General features: G+C 36.6%; 2 protein-coding genes across 4 annotated transcripts in view; one reads left to right on the forward strand and one right to left on the reverse strand.

Annotated features, from left to right (window-relative positions):
• Nucleotides 1-15,383, forward strand: part of Hps3 (HPS3 biogenesis of lysosomal organelles complex 2 subunit 1) — a 95,578-nt gene extending 80,195 nt beyond the window's left edge. For both annotated transcript variants that reach the window (XM_048452604.3, XM_085682279.2), the window contains 4 exons: nucleotides 1,025-1,132; nucleotides 6,065-6,271; nucleotides 6,871-6,961; nucleotides 11,419-15,383. In XM_048452604.3, coding sequence (XP_048308561.2) covers nucleotides 1,025-1,132; nucleotides 6,065-6,271; nucleotides 6,871-6,961; nucleotides 11,419-11,546 — 534 coding nt within the window. In that variant the 3' untranslated portion in view covers nucleotides 11,547-15,383. The remainder of the gene's footprint in view (nucleotides 1-1,024; nucleotides 1,133-6,064; nucleotides 6,272-6,870; nucleotides 6,962-11,418) is intronic.
• The window catches only part of Cp (ceruloplasmin), a 63,075-nt gene continuing 60,376 nt past the window's right edge, over nucleotides 13,080-15,778 (reverse strand). For both annotated transcript variants that reach the window (XM_048452601.3, XM_048452602.3), the window contains exon 19: nucleotides 13,080-13,283. In XM_048452601.3, the coding sequence (XP_048308558.2) occupies nucleotides 13,267-13,283 (17 nt within the window). In that variant the 3' untranslated portion in view covers nucleotides 13,080-13,266. The remainder of the gene's footprint in view (nucleotides 13,284-15,778) is intronic.

Raw genomic sequence — 15,778 nt, forward strand, 5'->3', positions numbered from 1 at the left:
TTTTCCCGCCTATACTGCCTGCCTGGCCAATCAGCGTTTTATTAAAATATGATTGACAGAATGCAGACAATTCTCCCGCATCAGATATCTATAAAGTCCGGGCCAGTTTGGGCTACATAGGGACCCTACTCAAATTTCACACACTCAAAATAATGAATACTCCTGTACTCCTCTATTCCCACCATTCAGTGCTACAGCACGTGAAGGATGTTTCCCAGAACACTACCTCACCTGTACTTGTTAGTGGAGGACTGAGTAAAGGGGAGCCTCTCTGAGGAATTTTGGAAGGCCTGAGGCAAGGGGCAGTAGCACCATGCTTCTGTTTCCTGTCAGGGGCAACTCAGCTTTAGTTGTGTTTTGGGCAGTTGTAGCAGCCCTTGCCTCCCATCCTGCCCTTTTTCCTCTTTCAGCCTAGTTGTCACGACTGCTGTGCTTACTCTGCAATGACTGAAAAGGTCACCAGCATCAGTGGGATCATATTAAGACCTTACAGGGATGCTTTGTAATCCCCAAAATGATTTAAATAAAACTAATTTCCACCATTACCTTTAATTCTTTTAAAATATAATTATATGGTTTTTTGTTGTTGTTTTTTGAGACAGGATTTCTCTGTGTAACAGCCCTAGATGTCCTGGAATTAGCTCTGTAGACCTCAAACTCTGTGGGCTCAAACTCACAGAGATCCACCTATCTCTCCTTCTGAGTGCTGGGATTAAAGACGTGTACCACTAACGCCTGGTGAATATAATTGTCTTAAGAATAGTGTTATTCTTTGCTACTAGAAAGCACTTCTGTGGAATATTTTTAAATTTCAAAATGTTAGGAAATAGTTTTTGCAAATTATTTGGTGTGGAAGCAATGAGGCAGCAACCTTTTCCAGGGAAATACATTCTAGAAGTCTTTTTTCCCCCAGGAGAGTATGTAACCGAGTCTGAGATGTGGTACAGGATTTTAATGAGTGAATAAAGAAATTGTTTATTTTTCTGTTATTTTTGGCTTGTGATGCATTTCTGTAATGTTTCAGATAAATGCCTGCAGTCATTATGGCTTAGTCTATCCATGGGTTCATGTCTTAACATCATCTGATTCCTTAGCTGATAAAAGTTACACAGAAGACCTTTTGAAATTACAGGTAAAAAAAAAAATGTCTCTTTTACTTTTTAAATATGCAATATATTATAATATATAATTTAAATATAATATGATATCAAATGGCTTGGTAATTTAGAATATAGCTTTTGGGGGCAAAAATCTATAGTTTATCACATTCAGGAGCTTTGGAATCCTGGGTTCTGCCTAGAATTGCTGACAGATGTGGCGTCTGAGCTGAGAGGCTGGTCTCATTGTAGGTAAATGGGTAAGATTCAACACTGCAACTGACCTCGTTTTTAGGCTACACTTGAAAACACCTGTGAGAAATAAAAGTGTGTAAATATAGACATGCTTTGTTTTGTTTAATGTGGCCTAACACAATTTAGACTTCTTACCCAAGGTACCACTACCATCTATCTTATAAAAAATATGTCCACATACCCAGTTTATCTGACCCCAGAAGAGAATTTTTCTAAAGAATTGTAGGACACAATTTATGGTATAGGAATTCTGACTGTAACTGTTTCTGCATGTGCTGTGGTAGGTCAGGCTGGGCTAAATGTGTATATCTTGTAATAGTGCATATTGGTCCAAAGACTGAATATAACTTTTGCCTTTCTTTTGTTTGGTTTATTCACTATAGCTGGCTACATATAACAATCAATATTTCATATAAGGGATTCTCTAAATTCACAGATACTCTTGATAAATTCAGGAGCATTGACCACTTGTGCCCTTCATGACTCCCGAGGCCTGATCTCTTAGATGGAGCCTGTCCTGTCTGCACTGCTTTCTTCTCTGTGGCTTCACGTTCAGATGTTGAAGGCCTTGCATGTGTTTCCTTATACCTAATAAATGACCTTTATGCATTTTCATTCTGCTTGATACCTTTAAGCTTTTGAGTATAAAATTCCTGATATAAACTTTGGGAATTGGTGTCAATGTGATTATTATTAATTTTAGAGCCAACTGGTGAGTTGGGGATGGGCTAGGCAAGGAAAGTCAAGAAGCTAGATCATTAGGCTCAGACTTCAGGCTGAAATAAATTCTGTCAAATAAATAAATAAATAAATAAAATCTGTTAAATCACCAGAGTTGGGCATGGTGGCCCATTCCTGTAATTTGGCACTGAGGAGGATGAGGCAGAAGGATGATGAATACAAGTTCAGCCTCATTAATTTGTTAGTTAACCACACAATCTATCACCAAAGAAGATTCTTTCACTGTCTCTTATTTTTAGGTTCTGTGTGACACTGAAACTCCCATGTTATCTGCTCATTTGTTCATTTTATAGCTACTGTCTGAGAATGAGTTGTACAAATGTGGTAGGTAATTTTGGGCCTTGTCCTCCCAGAACACACAGAGCAGTGATGTCGTTAAAATTGTAATTGTACTATGCTGTGAAATTTCAAACTTCAAACTTCAAAGCACATTTATGATCACAGTCAAAGGTATAATTCAGTGATCATTTAAAATCCCTGTAGGCAACAAAAGATGGATTTTTCTGTTACTTATTCCATTCAATTAATCTTTCTCTTTTGACTGAGAAGTTAAAGCCAATACTTAGTATTGAAAAAAGTTTGTTCTTTGCTATCATTTTGTTCTACTTTTATTCTTCGTTATTTGTCCTATTTGGTGTTTCTGTAGTTATGACTTCATTCGTTTTCTTTATGTGGCATCTTGAATTCACTTATATTCTTCAGGGCAAAGTATTGCTTCTAGTATTCTCTAAGAGGATAGCTTGGTGGACAATAATTATTTTCACTTATTTATAGCATGAAAAGTTTTTCTTTCTCTTTTAATTATGGCAAAGAGTTTTCCTGGGTTTTGCCAGTAGTCTGGGTTGACAGCTGTGGTCTTGTGGAGTGCACTGCACTCTTGTGGCTTTTTTTCTTATATCTTCTTTGTTTTGTACATTTGGTGTTTTAATTTGTTGCTTCATGGGGAATTTTTTCTCTGGTTCTGTTTGGTGTTCTGGGTGCTTCTTATATCTGTTTTGCTGTGTCTTCCCTTAGTTTGGGGAGTTTTCTATAATTCTATTAAAAATCGATTCTACGCCATTGATATGTGATTCTTTTCTCTCATCTGTGCCTGTGCTTCATAGATTTTCTCTTCTCACAATTTTCCTTTGCTTGGAATTTTTGTTTTTAAAGATGGAAAATATACTGATTGAACTTTTCTAAACGTTTTCCCTAGTTATGCTTCTTTCTCAAATATCCATAGATCAGGAAATCTCAGCCATTAATTAAAAAATGACCATCAGAGCTTCCAAAGCTTTCTTTGGCTCCCATTTAGGAGGTTGGAGGTTTAGAATCACCGACAGCATTTCCAAATTTTGGCTCTTTCCCCACCCCCAGTGGGTTGGTATGGTTGTCTGTTGTTCTCAGTTATTATAGGACATATTTGTACAATAATTAGTATAAAATCTGAAAGTTGTTGATAAGTTAGAAAGCTATTATTTGAGAGAACACTGACTAGTAAATACCTTGCTCTCTTTCCAGGTTGTCCTGGTTCCTACCCCTTCTCTACCACCTCCCTGTGTACTTGCCTGTAAAAATAGAGAATCAGAGAAATCTACCAAATCAGAGTTGAGGCAGAGAGATCTTGGTAGGAGAAAGGAATAAATAGTATATGTGTTAAGAAGGGGAGGTGGAGTCGATATCCAGTACTGGAAAAAAATTGAAGATGTCTAAGAAACCAATCTCAACAGGATTTTACAGAGTAACAGTAATCTTTTGGCCATTTTTAGTCCAGTGATAGAAGTTTTGTTGAGTATTTATTTATTTGAGATAGTGTCTCATTCTGTGGCCAGGTTAACCTGAAATTCACCATGTGGGTCACAGTGCCACCAAATTCTGGGCTCCTCAAGACTGCCTCTCTCAGTAAAAGGTGTATAGAGTATGATGCCACACCTGGCTGAGACTTCTCTCAGTGCTGAGGCATGCCTGATTAAGTATAGTTTAGTGTTGCTTATTATATTGACTTTTAAATTCTTAGCAATATAGCTAAAAGGAAGTAAAACTTTACAAGTAATCCATTTTGTGCTTCCTTGACTAGTTTCATTTCAGCTCTGGTTTGGTACCCATGCTTTTCCTCTTCCTGCCACATCCATTATCCCATTTAATCAGGAGTCAGTAGAGAAGCAACTTGTGCCTCCCTGTATGTTGGGAGATACTGTGAGTGGAAGAGCCTTACTTTATTTCATCTTTGCTATCTTAGTGCCAGGAAATATTTCAGCTTGGTAAGAAAGGATACCAACCTTATTTTCCTGGTCACTCCTTGGTAGACATCTGGAATAAAATAATCATGCTGATTAAGAATGTATAGTAGATGTTCCAGGTTGTCCTGTAACTCTGAGAAGATGCTGTAGCAAAAGAAGATAGAGTGAAAGAAATTAAGCCATAACTATATCTCTCATATATAGGAAAAGACAAAATAGAAATTATTTTGATAGTAGAATTTAAAAATGCCATAGAATTTAAGAGTAAAAATTAGTGAAGTTCTTGAAAGGAAAAACTAGTAAATCTATGAATATTGAAGTAATGCTTGTGCTCGTCATTCTCTGTGTGGCAGATGTTGTTGGTACAAATGACTAGGTTCTAAATAGTCACATTAAAAAGAGTTACTGTTTATATGGGGGGAGCAGTGAGATACATGCTACAGTATATGTCTAACTTAGAGAAGAACTTGGGAGACTCAGTTCTCTCCTATCATCTGGGTCCGAGAGAATAAACTCAGGTCATCAGTCTTTGGTGGCATGTTTGCTTACCCGCTGAGCCATCTACTCATCCCACAATCACTTTTAAGAAATATATTTAATTTTCTTTGTGGTTACTGTTCTAGTTTGATCCTGTTGCTATGAAAACACCAAAATCAACTTAGGAGAGGAAAAGCTTTATTTGATTTATACTGCCAGATCACAGTGGATGGAAGACAAAGAAGAAGTTCAATAGGAGCCTGAAGGCAGGACTTCCTGTTATTTATTCTATGCAACATTGCCTTCGATCAGGGAATTCACTTAGAGTCAAGGAAACACAACAGAAACCATGATGGATGTTCCTCTCTAATTTGTCCTATGCTCATGTTCAGCCAGCTTTCTTATACAGTCCAGGACCAGTTGCCCAGGGAACAGTGTTGCCCGTCTTGCCCACAGTGAACTAGAGCCTTCCTCATCAATTAGCAATGAAGACATTATGTCATAGACATGCTGCAGACCAAACTAACAAAGGCAGTTAATCATTGAGATTCATATGTATTACGGTGACAGTTAATGCTAACACAGATAGTTACACCTACACACCCACCCACATGTACACTCATTTTATATGCTTCTCATTGAAATTTTGGAAAAGACGGGGAAATGTTAAAAGAAAATAAAACAAAACAGGGCTTTGTCCCACCTCCTCATTTGCTAAACTAATCTCTTCTTCAAACTGCAGTATTCTGCCAGATATCTTCCTAGAAAGGTTTTGTACACTGTGGATTTTACAACATTGGTCATGCTTTGTGTACAATTTTGCCTCAAGACATTTTGGCTCTGTTTTGTTCTCCTTAAGTGACCTTTGGAAATATAATTTTGACAATTCTGTGATGTTCCATAAAGTATGTGCCATAGTTTATTAATCTTATTCCTTCTTGTTAGACATGCAACAACCCACGGTCTTTCAGTGTTACAAGTACACATGCAAAGCATGGTGCATATATCCCTGACCATGTGTTGGTCATATCCTCAGGATAGAGTCCTAATTAAAGATGATTGCTTTGACCTACACAGATTTTTTTTAAACTAGAGCTAAATTTAAGATTATTTAGCAGTTCAGTGCAAGTATTTCAGGGCCAATTCCTGTCCTCTAAAATTGGATTTTCTTTCTTTTTTGTGTCAAAGTGGGATTTTATCATTTTGAAAGATGCTGTATGTTGTGTTTTAATTTGGGATGCTTCATTCCGTAATATTTCACTTTTCTGTTCATAGTCTCTCATTTGTGGCCCTTCATTTGATGTAAGTTCCATTATTCCATTTCTGGAGCTGCTCTCAGAAGATACTGTTGCTGGCCTCAGTGCTCAGGTTCTATGCCATACAAGATTACGAGAGTATGAACTGTGCATAGACACATTGCTAGAGAGATGCCCGGAGGCAGTCATTGCATATGCTAATCAGGAACTGAAAGAACAACATTGGGTATGCATTTCAGACTGTGTTCCTAGTCTTGATCCATGATGATAAGATTGGTTAATTTTGTTGACTTATCTACAAAATGAGGACTGTTTATGTTAGTATAGTTTTACAGGACTGTATGTCCAAAGAACTTGCAGTACTTTTAGGTGCTATTAAAATGCATGGGGATGATCCATCTCATCTTTAAAGAGCCCTTATTTCCAGATGAGATCAGTGAGTACTTAAAGGACTGGGCGACATGTATGTGGTGGGGGATACACCTTCCCTGTATTTGGTCTTTGATTTAGCAATTAATAGAGTTTTAACTTTAGCACTTTTTCATTTCTTCTTGCCAACCAAGATAAAAGGACATATCTATGTTTTTCCTTGAAAATAAATGTGTGCATTTGTACCTCAAGTCAAAGGCTTTCCCTTTTGTTTGAGTTTCATCAGAAGCCTAGCTGCTGATAAAGCTCTTGTTGCAACAGAGGTGAGCCATGACCAAAGGAGGTCAAAGGATACATTTTCCTGTTTGCTGTCTCTTGCATGGCCTTCTTTCTCTCATCAGAAATCTAAGGATTAGATGCAACATACTAAAATGTATTCATTCCCCCTAAAAATAGATTCTGTGGTGGAAAAAACTGCTGCCTGATCTTTGTCAGAAAGTAAAGTGTGGTGGAGAGAAACACCAACTTTATCTATCATCTTTAAAAGGTAAAATTAAAATTCTCTTTTTGGATGATTATGAATTTTAGTCTCAGTTTTAAGTAGGACAAGTTCTTGTTTGTCTCCATGATATTAAGTGGGGTACAAAGGTCACGGAAGTCATCTGAAGTGTTTTCAGCTCTCATGTTGCCCCTCACACTTGATTCTCACTCAGCATTTATAGCCACAGAGCTGGTGTTCTTAAAAGTTAACATTTCTGGACTTTTACTTTATTATTTTCATGGAAATTCCAATATTTAAAATATTACAGAAGTTTAGAAGTTTTGCTTTTCAATTTGCTTCATGTAGGAAATTAAGTTTAGTAAACAAAATTGTAAGTATTGAAAAATTTATTATTCTTCAATGATTTACACCTTGAACATGTAAATTCCAGTTTTCTGTAGCTTTGTATTCATAAACTGCTAGAACAAACACTGAGTATTCTGTGTGATTTACTATTTTTAGACTGCAGTATCTCAAGAGCTGGCATAGAGTTTTATTCGTTTTGGGGGGGGGGTCAGCCTCCTTATAAGCATTGAGCTCCTGTAGGGAAGGATCTGTGACTATTTGTTGATGGAGTTTCATTTCTTTGAGGTCTTCCTGTTGGCCGCTATAGACCACTAAGAAGAACCCAGGAATGGAATCTTTGGAATTGGAACTGAGTTCCAGCTCTGCCGTATACAATCTAGTTTTTAAATATTGTTAGGTTGATGAGAAGTTCTTAACTGACTATAGAGAAAAATATTGAGTAAACTTCTAAAAAGATCAGGTTGAAGATGGTGGACAGGGACTTACACAACACATTTAGGAAAAAATATTTCTACTGTGATATTATTTTTTGAGCTTTTTATTTTGCTTTGGAAAATTATCTGTGTTGAGAAGGCTTCCTCCCCATCCCATTAAGAACGCTAGTCAGCATCTTTGTCTTCTACCTGTATCACCACCACCCCAGTTATGACAAATACAAGTATCTCCAGATCCTACCAGGTGTCACCTGAGGACAGAATTATCCTAGTTGAGAACCAGTGCACTAATGCAGAGCTATTGAAATGACAGTGAATAGGTGGATTATTTTAAAAAAATTGTTAATGATTTTGAAATAATGAACTATTATTTTTTAATTTATTTTTGTTTACATATTTTTAGGTGTATGAGTGTTTGGTCTGTGTTTATGTATATGCATCATGTATATGCCTGTTGCCCTCAGTGACCAATAAAAGTGAATCAACTCCCATGGAACTGTAGTAACAGACAACTGTGAGCTGCCATGTGGGTACTGGGAACCAAACCCAAATCCCCTACAAGATCAACCAGTGCTCTTAACCACTGAACCATTTCTCCAGCCCACTACTTTTATTTTTAAAAAGATCTAATATTGTAACATATTGTAAACATAAGGTTTTAAAAGTCAATCAAAATTTTGACAGTGAAATTAACTTTTAACGTTTGGTGAATGTATTTTAGATATGCTGGGGTATTTTAAGTATGAGATTTACTTTTTTTTTTATTTTTTTCAAGACAGGGTTCCTCTGTAGCTTTCAAGTCTGTCCTGGAACTAGCTCTTATAGATCAGGCAGGCCATGAACTAACAGAGGCCTGCCTACCTTTGCCTCCCGAATGCTGGAATTAAAGGCAGAAATAACCACTGCCCGACTTGATTTACTTCTTTCTGGATCATTCTTAGATGATCTCATAGCTGAATAGTAGAATAAAGCAAGTAATATTTTTGTGTGTGCTTAGGTATATGTGTGGTATGCACATATGTGCAGGTGTTTGAACAGACAAGCATATATAGGCATCTGCAAAGATCTCATGTTGACATCAAGTATTTTCCTTGGTTAATCTCCACCTTACAAATTGAGACACGGTCTCTCTTTGCATCTGAAGTTTTTTGTGTTTGCTACTTTGACAAGCTTCCTCTGGGAATTCTTTGTCTCCTGATTCCCACACACTGAAATTACAGATGAGCTACCAAGCACATCTGGATTTTTATGTTGTGTTCTCATGTCAAGTACTTTTCCCTCTAAGCCACATTCACAGCCTACATTTTTATATTTTATTTAATTGTTTGTTTTTTTATTGTGTGTATTCATGTATGTGCATACATGTTGCATATGCTATGATGCACATGTGGTGGTCAGAAGACAACTTTGGAGTTGGTTCTCTTTTTCTACCTTTTTGTAGTTCTGAGGATTGAACTCAAGAGCTAATGGGTCAAATAGTGATTTAATTCATACAGTTTCTGTGTGATTATTTTGGGGCTGAACACCCGGAAACCAACAAGCGACCTCCCACTAAAAGGTCACATACATTTTACCTGCTGAGACATCTCACAACACCCTTCTGCCCCCTATTTTATTATTTTCTCATCTTCATTTTCTCCAACAGAACCACACACCATTTCTGTTAGTATATTCTCTTTGGATTAAATAAATAAAAACATTAAGGGATTCAGGAAGGAAACAAATGAAAGGTTAAAATACTGTACAGATTTAAGGGGTTGGCTTCATTCTTAGAGTTATAATTTATATTAAGGCCTTACTGGTGTGAGAATAGAATTGAACAGTGGTGATATTTTTACTGACTTTGTAATGGCTCTGTACTTACCCCAAGTACAAGTTCTTGTATCTAGGCTACTACTTATAGTCTCTATGTTTAGGTAAGTAAACATGTTTGATAGGAAATTAATAGTAATTTATGTGTTTCATATGAATTCTGTAAGCTAGTTAGTGGTTGCTGTTTATTAGGATCATCTCATATGTTAGATTTATTATTCTCAAAGAACACTGGAAACTAGCAGATGGTACATTGTAGATGAAGACACTCTCTTGGAAGACTCAGTAACTTTTTGTAATATTTATTTTTATTATTTTAAATAATATGTAGTTTTATCTGCATATGGGTTATGCACACAAGTGCAAGTGACCTCAGAAGGTGTGTGTGTGTCTGTCTGTCTGTCTATCTGTGTGTTGTATGTGTCTATATGTGGATGGGTGTGTGCACGTGAGTGCAAGCGACCTCAGAAGGTGTGTGTGTGTACGCACATGCATGTGTATGAGTGTGTGCACATTAGTGCAGGTAACCTAAGAAGGGGTATGTGTGTCTCCATGTGAGTGTGTGCACATGAGTACAGGTGACCTCAGAGACCTGAGGTGACAAATCTAAAACTGGGGTTACAGGATGTTGTGACACCTGACATGGGTGCTGGCAACCTAAATTAAGATATTCTGGAAGAATTCCCATGTGTCATTGTTGCATAGTTCTTTAATTTCTCAGTGGCAGGACTGGCCATCCCATTGTATGAAGGATGATTTAAATTGACAAATGATAGAGGGGGTTAAACAGTAGCCTTGCAAATGGGTAAGGAACACACAGGAGATGATGCTGGAGTATGGGTAAAGAGGAGGAAGAAAATATTTTCCTAGAAATGCTGTTCATTCTTGTTATGTATTCATTTTTGTAGAATGAGAGAATGTGTGCATCTATGTGTACATGTCAGAGATCAGTCAGTCTTGGTCATTGTTCCTCAAGAGCCATCAGCCTTTTTTTTTTTTGAGACAGGGTTTCTCAAGGAGCCTGGAGCTAACCAATCAGGCTGAACTGGCTAACCAGTGAGCTGCAGAGATCTACCTGTCTTTACCTTCCCTAGTCAGGGACTACAGGAATGCAGCAATGTCTAGCTTTCTTTTACATGGGTTCTGGGGATTGAATTTAGATCCTCAAGCTTGTGTGGCAAACACTACACCAGCTGAGCTATCTACTCAGCTCTCTGAAGTTATTGTTTCTAAGGTAGGACAGCAGAACCAACTAAGAAGTAATAGAAACATAAAATTGCATAATTATGTTTTTAAAAATGTTTGACTCCCCACACACACACCGTCCATCTACACATGTTTTTTTATTGGTGCCAAGGAGTGAATCCAGGAAACTGTATACACTACACAAGGGCTCTACAGCTGACTATTCCCAACCCTATTAAATTCCTTAATATTGAAAATGTTTACTAGAGTATGTTACTATTTAGAAAGTATATGGTCATGATAAAAGATATATGCTTATTAATAACATGAAAATCTCATTATTGAGAGGACCCTATTCAGGAAAATGTTTTATCCTGAATGGTATTTATTTCTTAGAAAACAATATTTATACACTAGCAGCAGTCTCAACTTTAAAGCAGCATCTATGTGATTCTATTTCTCATTAGAAAATGGTAGAAATTGATTAAAACAATGTAACAATCTCCCAGTGAATTGGTAGCTCATTCCAGGAGCTAACTACAAAATAAAAGGCTTTAGAAGGGAGAAATTAGAAAGTATGAAGTCACGATATGTGGATTAAAGAGTTTTTTTTTTATTTATGATTCTAGCAGTTTGTTACTTGAAGAAACTCTGTATTATTAAGAGCAAATTCGTAGAAAATGGACTTCTAGTTGTAACTCATATATTCTTCTTTCCCCCAAACAGAAGCCTTGTCAGTTATTGCTGTGGGACTGGATCTGAAAGATTTCTTGAATGTTCTCCCAGAAGATGGTGCTGCAGCATTTTTCCTGCCCTACCTCCTTTTTTGCAGCCGGAAGAAGTCATTGACTTGAAGTTATTCTTTACACTGAATAAGTGACTCTACTTTAAGTGCTCAGTCCCAGATAAAATGAGCCCAAAGAGTTTTGTGTTAATGTGTATTGCAGCTGCTTTATGGTGCTTGCTTACCTTATCATATAATGGTAGCTGTTCATTTAATCTATAACCTGACCCAATTAATTGTCTAGAATGTAAAAAATCTTCAAGATGTAAGATCTCTTTACATGTATTTCCTTTTATTTTCTATTTTTTTTACTCTCTATCATATGTGGGTCTTGGACTCTTGTGGTGACCTCAATCTATGCAAACCTCCTAATTGTTCCAGGTATGAAGTATCATGCAGGTATTTTCCAAGCTGAACAAAGGGTTCTTTTGTGAGAAATACCATGGATTCAGTGCTGGGAGCATGGCAATCCTGTACAACCCAGAATAACTAGAAGAAAATGCATTGCAAGTGTGAGTGTGTGCAATTGCCCCTCTTGCTGTTCAAATAATATCTTCATTGTTATGAATTTTCCTACTTGGGCTACTATTTTGTTTTTTTCCCTAAGTATGAGAATGATGTAATGTTTCACTCCAGTGAAAGACTGCATACTTGGCTTTTCAGCTACTTTTGAAACTCATGGTGTGCTTCTCTCAGAATTAGATGAATGTACTTGTCTGGCTATTACTTATTGAGTTTCAAGCAAGGTCTTCTTTCATATATATATATATATATATATATATATATATATATATATATATATATATATATATTCTTTCAACCACAGTATATGAGAAAATAAAAACTATCATGATGTTCGTGTCTTTCTTTGTAGTAACTCACATGTTTGTTCGTTTGTTTGTTTTGAGACAGAATTTCACTGTTTAACAGCCTTGACTATCCTGGAACTAGTTCTGTAGACCCAGCTGGCCTCAAACTAACAGAGATCCACCTGCCTCTGCCTCCTGACTGCTGGCATTAAAAGTGTTCCCCACCACTGCTTGATATGTTTGATTCGTTTTAAAGATGTATTTTATGTGTATTTTTATGTGTCTATGTATGTGCACTGTGTGCATCCAGGTACCCAAAGAAGCCAGAAGAGGGCATTGGATCCTCTAGAACTGGAGCCACTCAGTATGGGAGGTGCTCTTAGCCATTGCCCCCTTTTAGTACCCTTTTGTGGCAGATTGTAGTATGGCCTGCTCCTTGCTAGAGCTGTAAGCCCCGTAAGGCTCTGCAAAACTTCTGTTCTCTCATTTTCTTGGAGCCTTGACATAGTCTTCTTACTGGCAGTTTCTTAATTTATCATTTTATTATCTGAATTTTATCTTTTTAAATTTAATATTATTGGATTCTATCTTTCTCTATTTCCACATAGCATTTTTGACTATTTTTTTCAGATATTTATAAAATGCAGCTTGCTGTCTTTATTTTTTTTTCTTTTCTGTACTCTTAGTCCCACCCCTTTGCCGCATGGCTTGTTAGAGTGATTGATGAGAAGGCAAGAATTGGAGACAATTCAGTGAACTTTGTAGTGATCCTGGGAAGGTAGCCAAGGACAGCATCTGGTCATATGTTTTTATTTGGGGCTTTTTTACAAAGTCCAATTCTCTCACAAATGAACAGTTGTGTGGCTTCAATTTGTGTTAACTGTTTGCAGCCAATCCAGCATCCATGCTTTATTCAGCAGTGACTCATACATTGTTATGAATCATTGTTCTGTTCTTTCACTTATCACCAATTCATTTCTTTCAGCCAGACTTAGTCCCTATAAAAGAAAGAAATTTTAAGATGATTACTTAAAATGCTGTGTTTTATATGATTAAAAGTGATTTACATATGTTCTATTTTTAAAATAGTATTTGCTTTGATTAATTCTTGGTTTTTGTTTGTTTGTTTGTTTTTGTTTGCTTGTTTGTTTCTTTGTTTGTTTCTGTTTTTCCAAGATAGGGTTTTTCTGAAGCTTTGGAGCCTTCCTGGAACTAACTCTTGTAGACCAGGATGAGCTCAAACTCATAGAGATCTGCCTGCCTCTGCCTCCCAAGTGCTGAGATTAAAGGGATGCACCGCCACTGCCTAGTTGCTTTGATTAATTTTTAATTCATTTATTTTTATATGTTTAAAAAATCTCTCAATCTAGTATTGCTTTAATTAAGGAGATTTTGTTTGCAAAAGATCTTAATTAATCATAAAGGAGAAAGAAAGTAAATTTATTGTGGAAAATCTTGGCAGATACCACATTCAGCCAAATTTCAAAGGTCAGCAATGATAAGCATATTAGGATAGACAGCCTTCAGCTAGAAGGGATGAGTGTGTCTAATGCCACAGTGTGTAGTCTGATGAGGAAACAGTGAACTCACATTTTGTATTACAAAATGGTACTGGGGGTTTGAACCTGGGTTTGACTCCCAGCACCCAAATATTGGCTTACAACCATCTGTAACACAAGTTCTAGGGAATCTGATCCCCTTTTTGGGATGCTGTGGGCACCAGGTTCTCAGGTATACATGAAAGCAAAGCATCCTTGCACATAGAATTAAATTTAAAACAAAAAGAAGTCAGTGATGTCAGAGATAAAAGTGGGAAGTTGTCACTCAAGATCTTTGTATGAGCTGAGAGTTTTTTTGTGTAAATAATATGAGGAGATAGCTGTTAAAATCTGAAAAGGGGTTCTAGTTATTTATCATTTTTTCCCTTTTTATTGATTTTTATTGAGCTCTACAGATTTATCATTTTTTAAACCATTCTTGAAGTTGATGATGGTATTAAGTTAGAAAAAAGAATATAATTAGGAAATACAAGTATACACACGTACATACATGCATAGACATGTTCAAGGGCAGGACGGGGAGATGGGGAGAGAGCAGAAGGCAACTGCAACCTTAAGTATGGAAGAAAGGTCTGTGGGAATTCTTTTGCAGCCTTTTTTATTATGTTTTAAATTATATCCAAAGAAAGTTTAAAAAATTCTACTTTATCAAATGAAAGTATTTAGATATTCATCATCATATTGTAATAGATTTGCTTATTTAGCTAAAATAATCCAGCTTTGAGGAATTTAAAATTAAGTCAGCTTTACCACTATAGTCTGTATCCTGAAGATTATCTGACAGAGTAGGCATGGTTCAACAAAAGTGCTTTTTACATGTGTCAGAGAAGGTCTTTATGTGTTTCTTCACATAGGAAAAAGAAATATGGATTTGACATATTATGTCAGAACTGAGCTCTGACATAAAAGATAGTCACTATTTTAATTAATTATTTTTTTCCTTGAAGAGACTATTGTCACCTGATACATGATGTCAGAAGATTTATTTATTTCTATATGCTCTTTTCTGTGTAATGAAAGGCAATAATTTCCTGAGCTGTAGAATTCAGTAGCTTTCCCCAAAGCTCTATCACACTTATTTAAAGATAATATAGACTGATATGCGTGGCTCCCTATATTTCTGTGTTTAATTCAGACCTTTTTCTGCTATTCTTTCTTTCAGTCCTATATAATATCTTTTCTTTTTGTAAAAGTCAATATTTTTAAGATTATTTCCCATGCTCTTCTTTCATATTGGTTATTTGCTGTCTAATTCCCTCTGCTGTTTAAATGCATTCTCTCCTTCTTAAACAGTAATTACCACTCTCTCTTCCCTCAGGTTTGTTAGACACAGAAGTCCCTCCAGTGTTTTTTTTTTTTTGTGTGTGTGTGTGTGTGTGTGTGTGTGTGTGTGTGTGTGTGTTTTCCTAAGACAGAATGTCTCTGTGAAGCATTTCTGACTGTTTTGGAACTCATTCTGTAAACCAAGCTGGCCTTGAACTCACTGAGATCTGACTGCCACTGCTTCCCAAGTGCTGGAATTAAAGATGTGCACCACTACTGCTTGGCCCTTTCTTTTATTTTTAATTTGTTTGCTTAATGTATGTGAGTGCTCTATCTGCATGTATACCTTTGTGCCAGAAGAGGGGATCATATCCTCCTATAGGTGGTTGTGAACCAATGTGTATTTGCTGGAAATTGAACTCAGGACTTCTGGAAAAACAGCTTTTAACCTCTGAGCCATCTCTCTAGCCCCACCATCGGTGTTTTTATTTGCAGGACCAGCCTGTGGCAGCATCCAGTGTTCCAAACATTTGCATACACAAGTTTTCAAGTGCTTCAGTGTTGCTTCTTCTCCATTATTTTTTTTACATGGTTTATACGCAAGCTCTCTCTCTCTCTTCCTTCTTTCTGTTTTCTCTCTTCCTTCTTTTGGTTTACTCCCTCCCTTTCTC

Source organism: Myodes glareolus, chromosome 20, assembly GCF_982192425.1.
Source record: "Myodes glareolus chromosome 20, mMyoGla1.1, whole genome shotgun sequence".
Classification (NCBI taxonomy): domain Eukaryota; kingdom Metazoa; phylum Chordata; class Mammalia; order Rodentia; family Cricetidae; genus Myodes; species Myodes glareolus.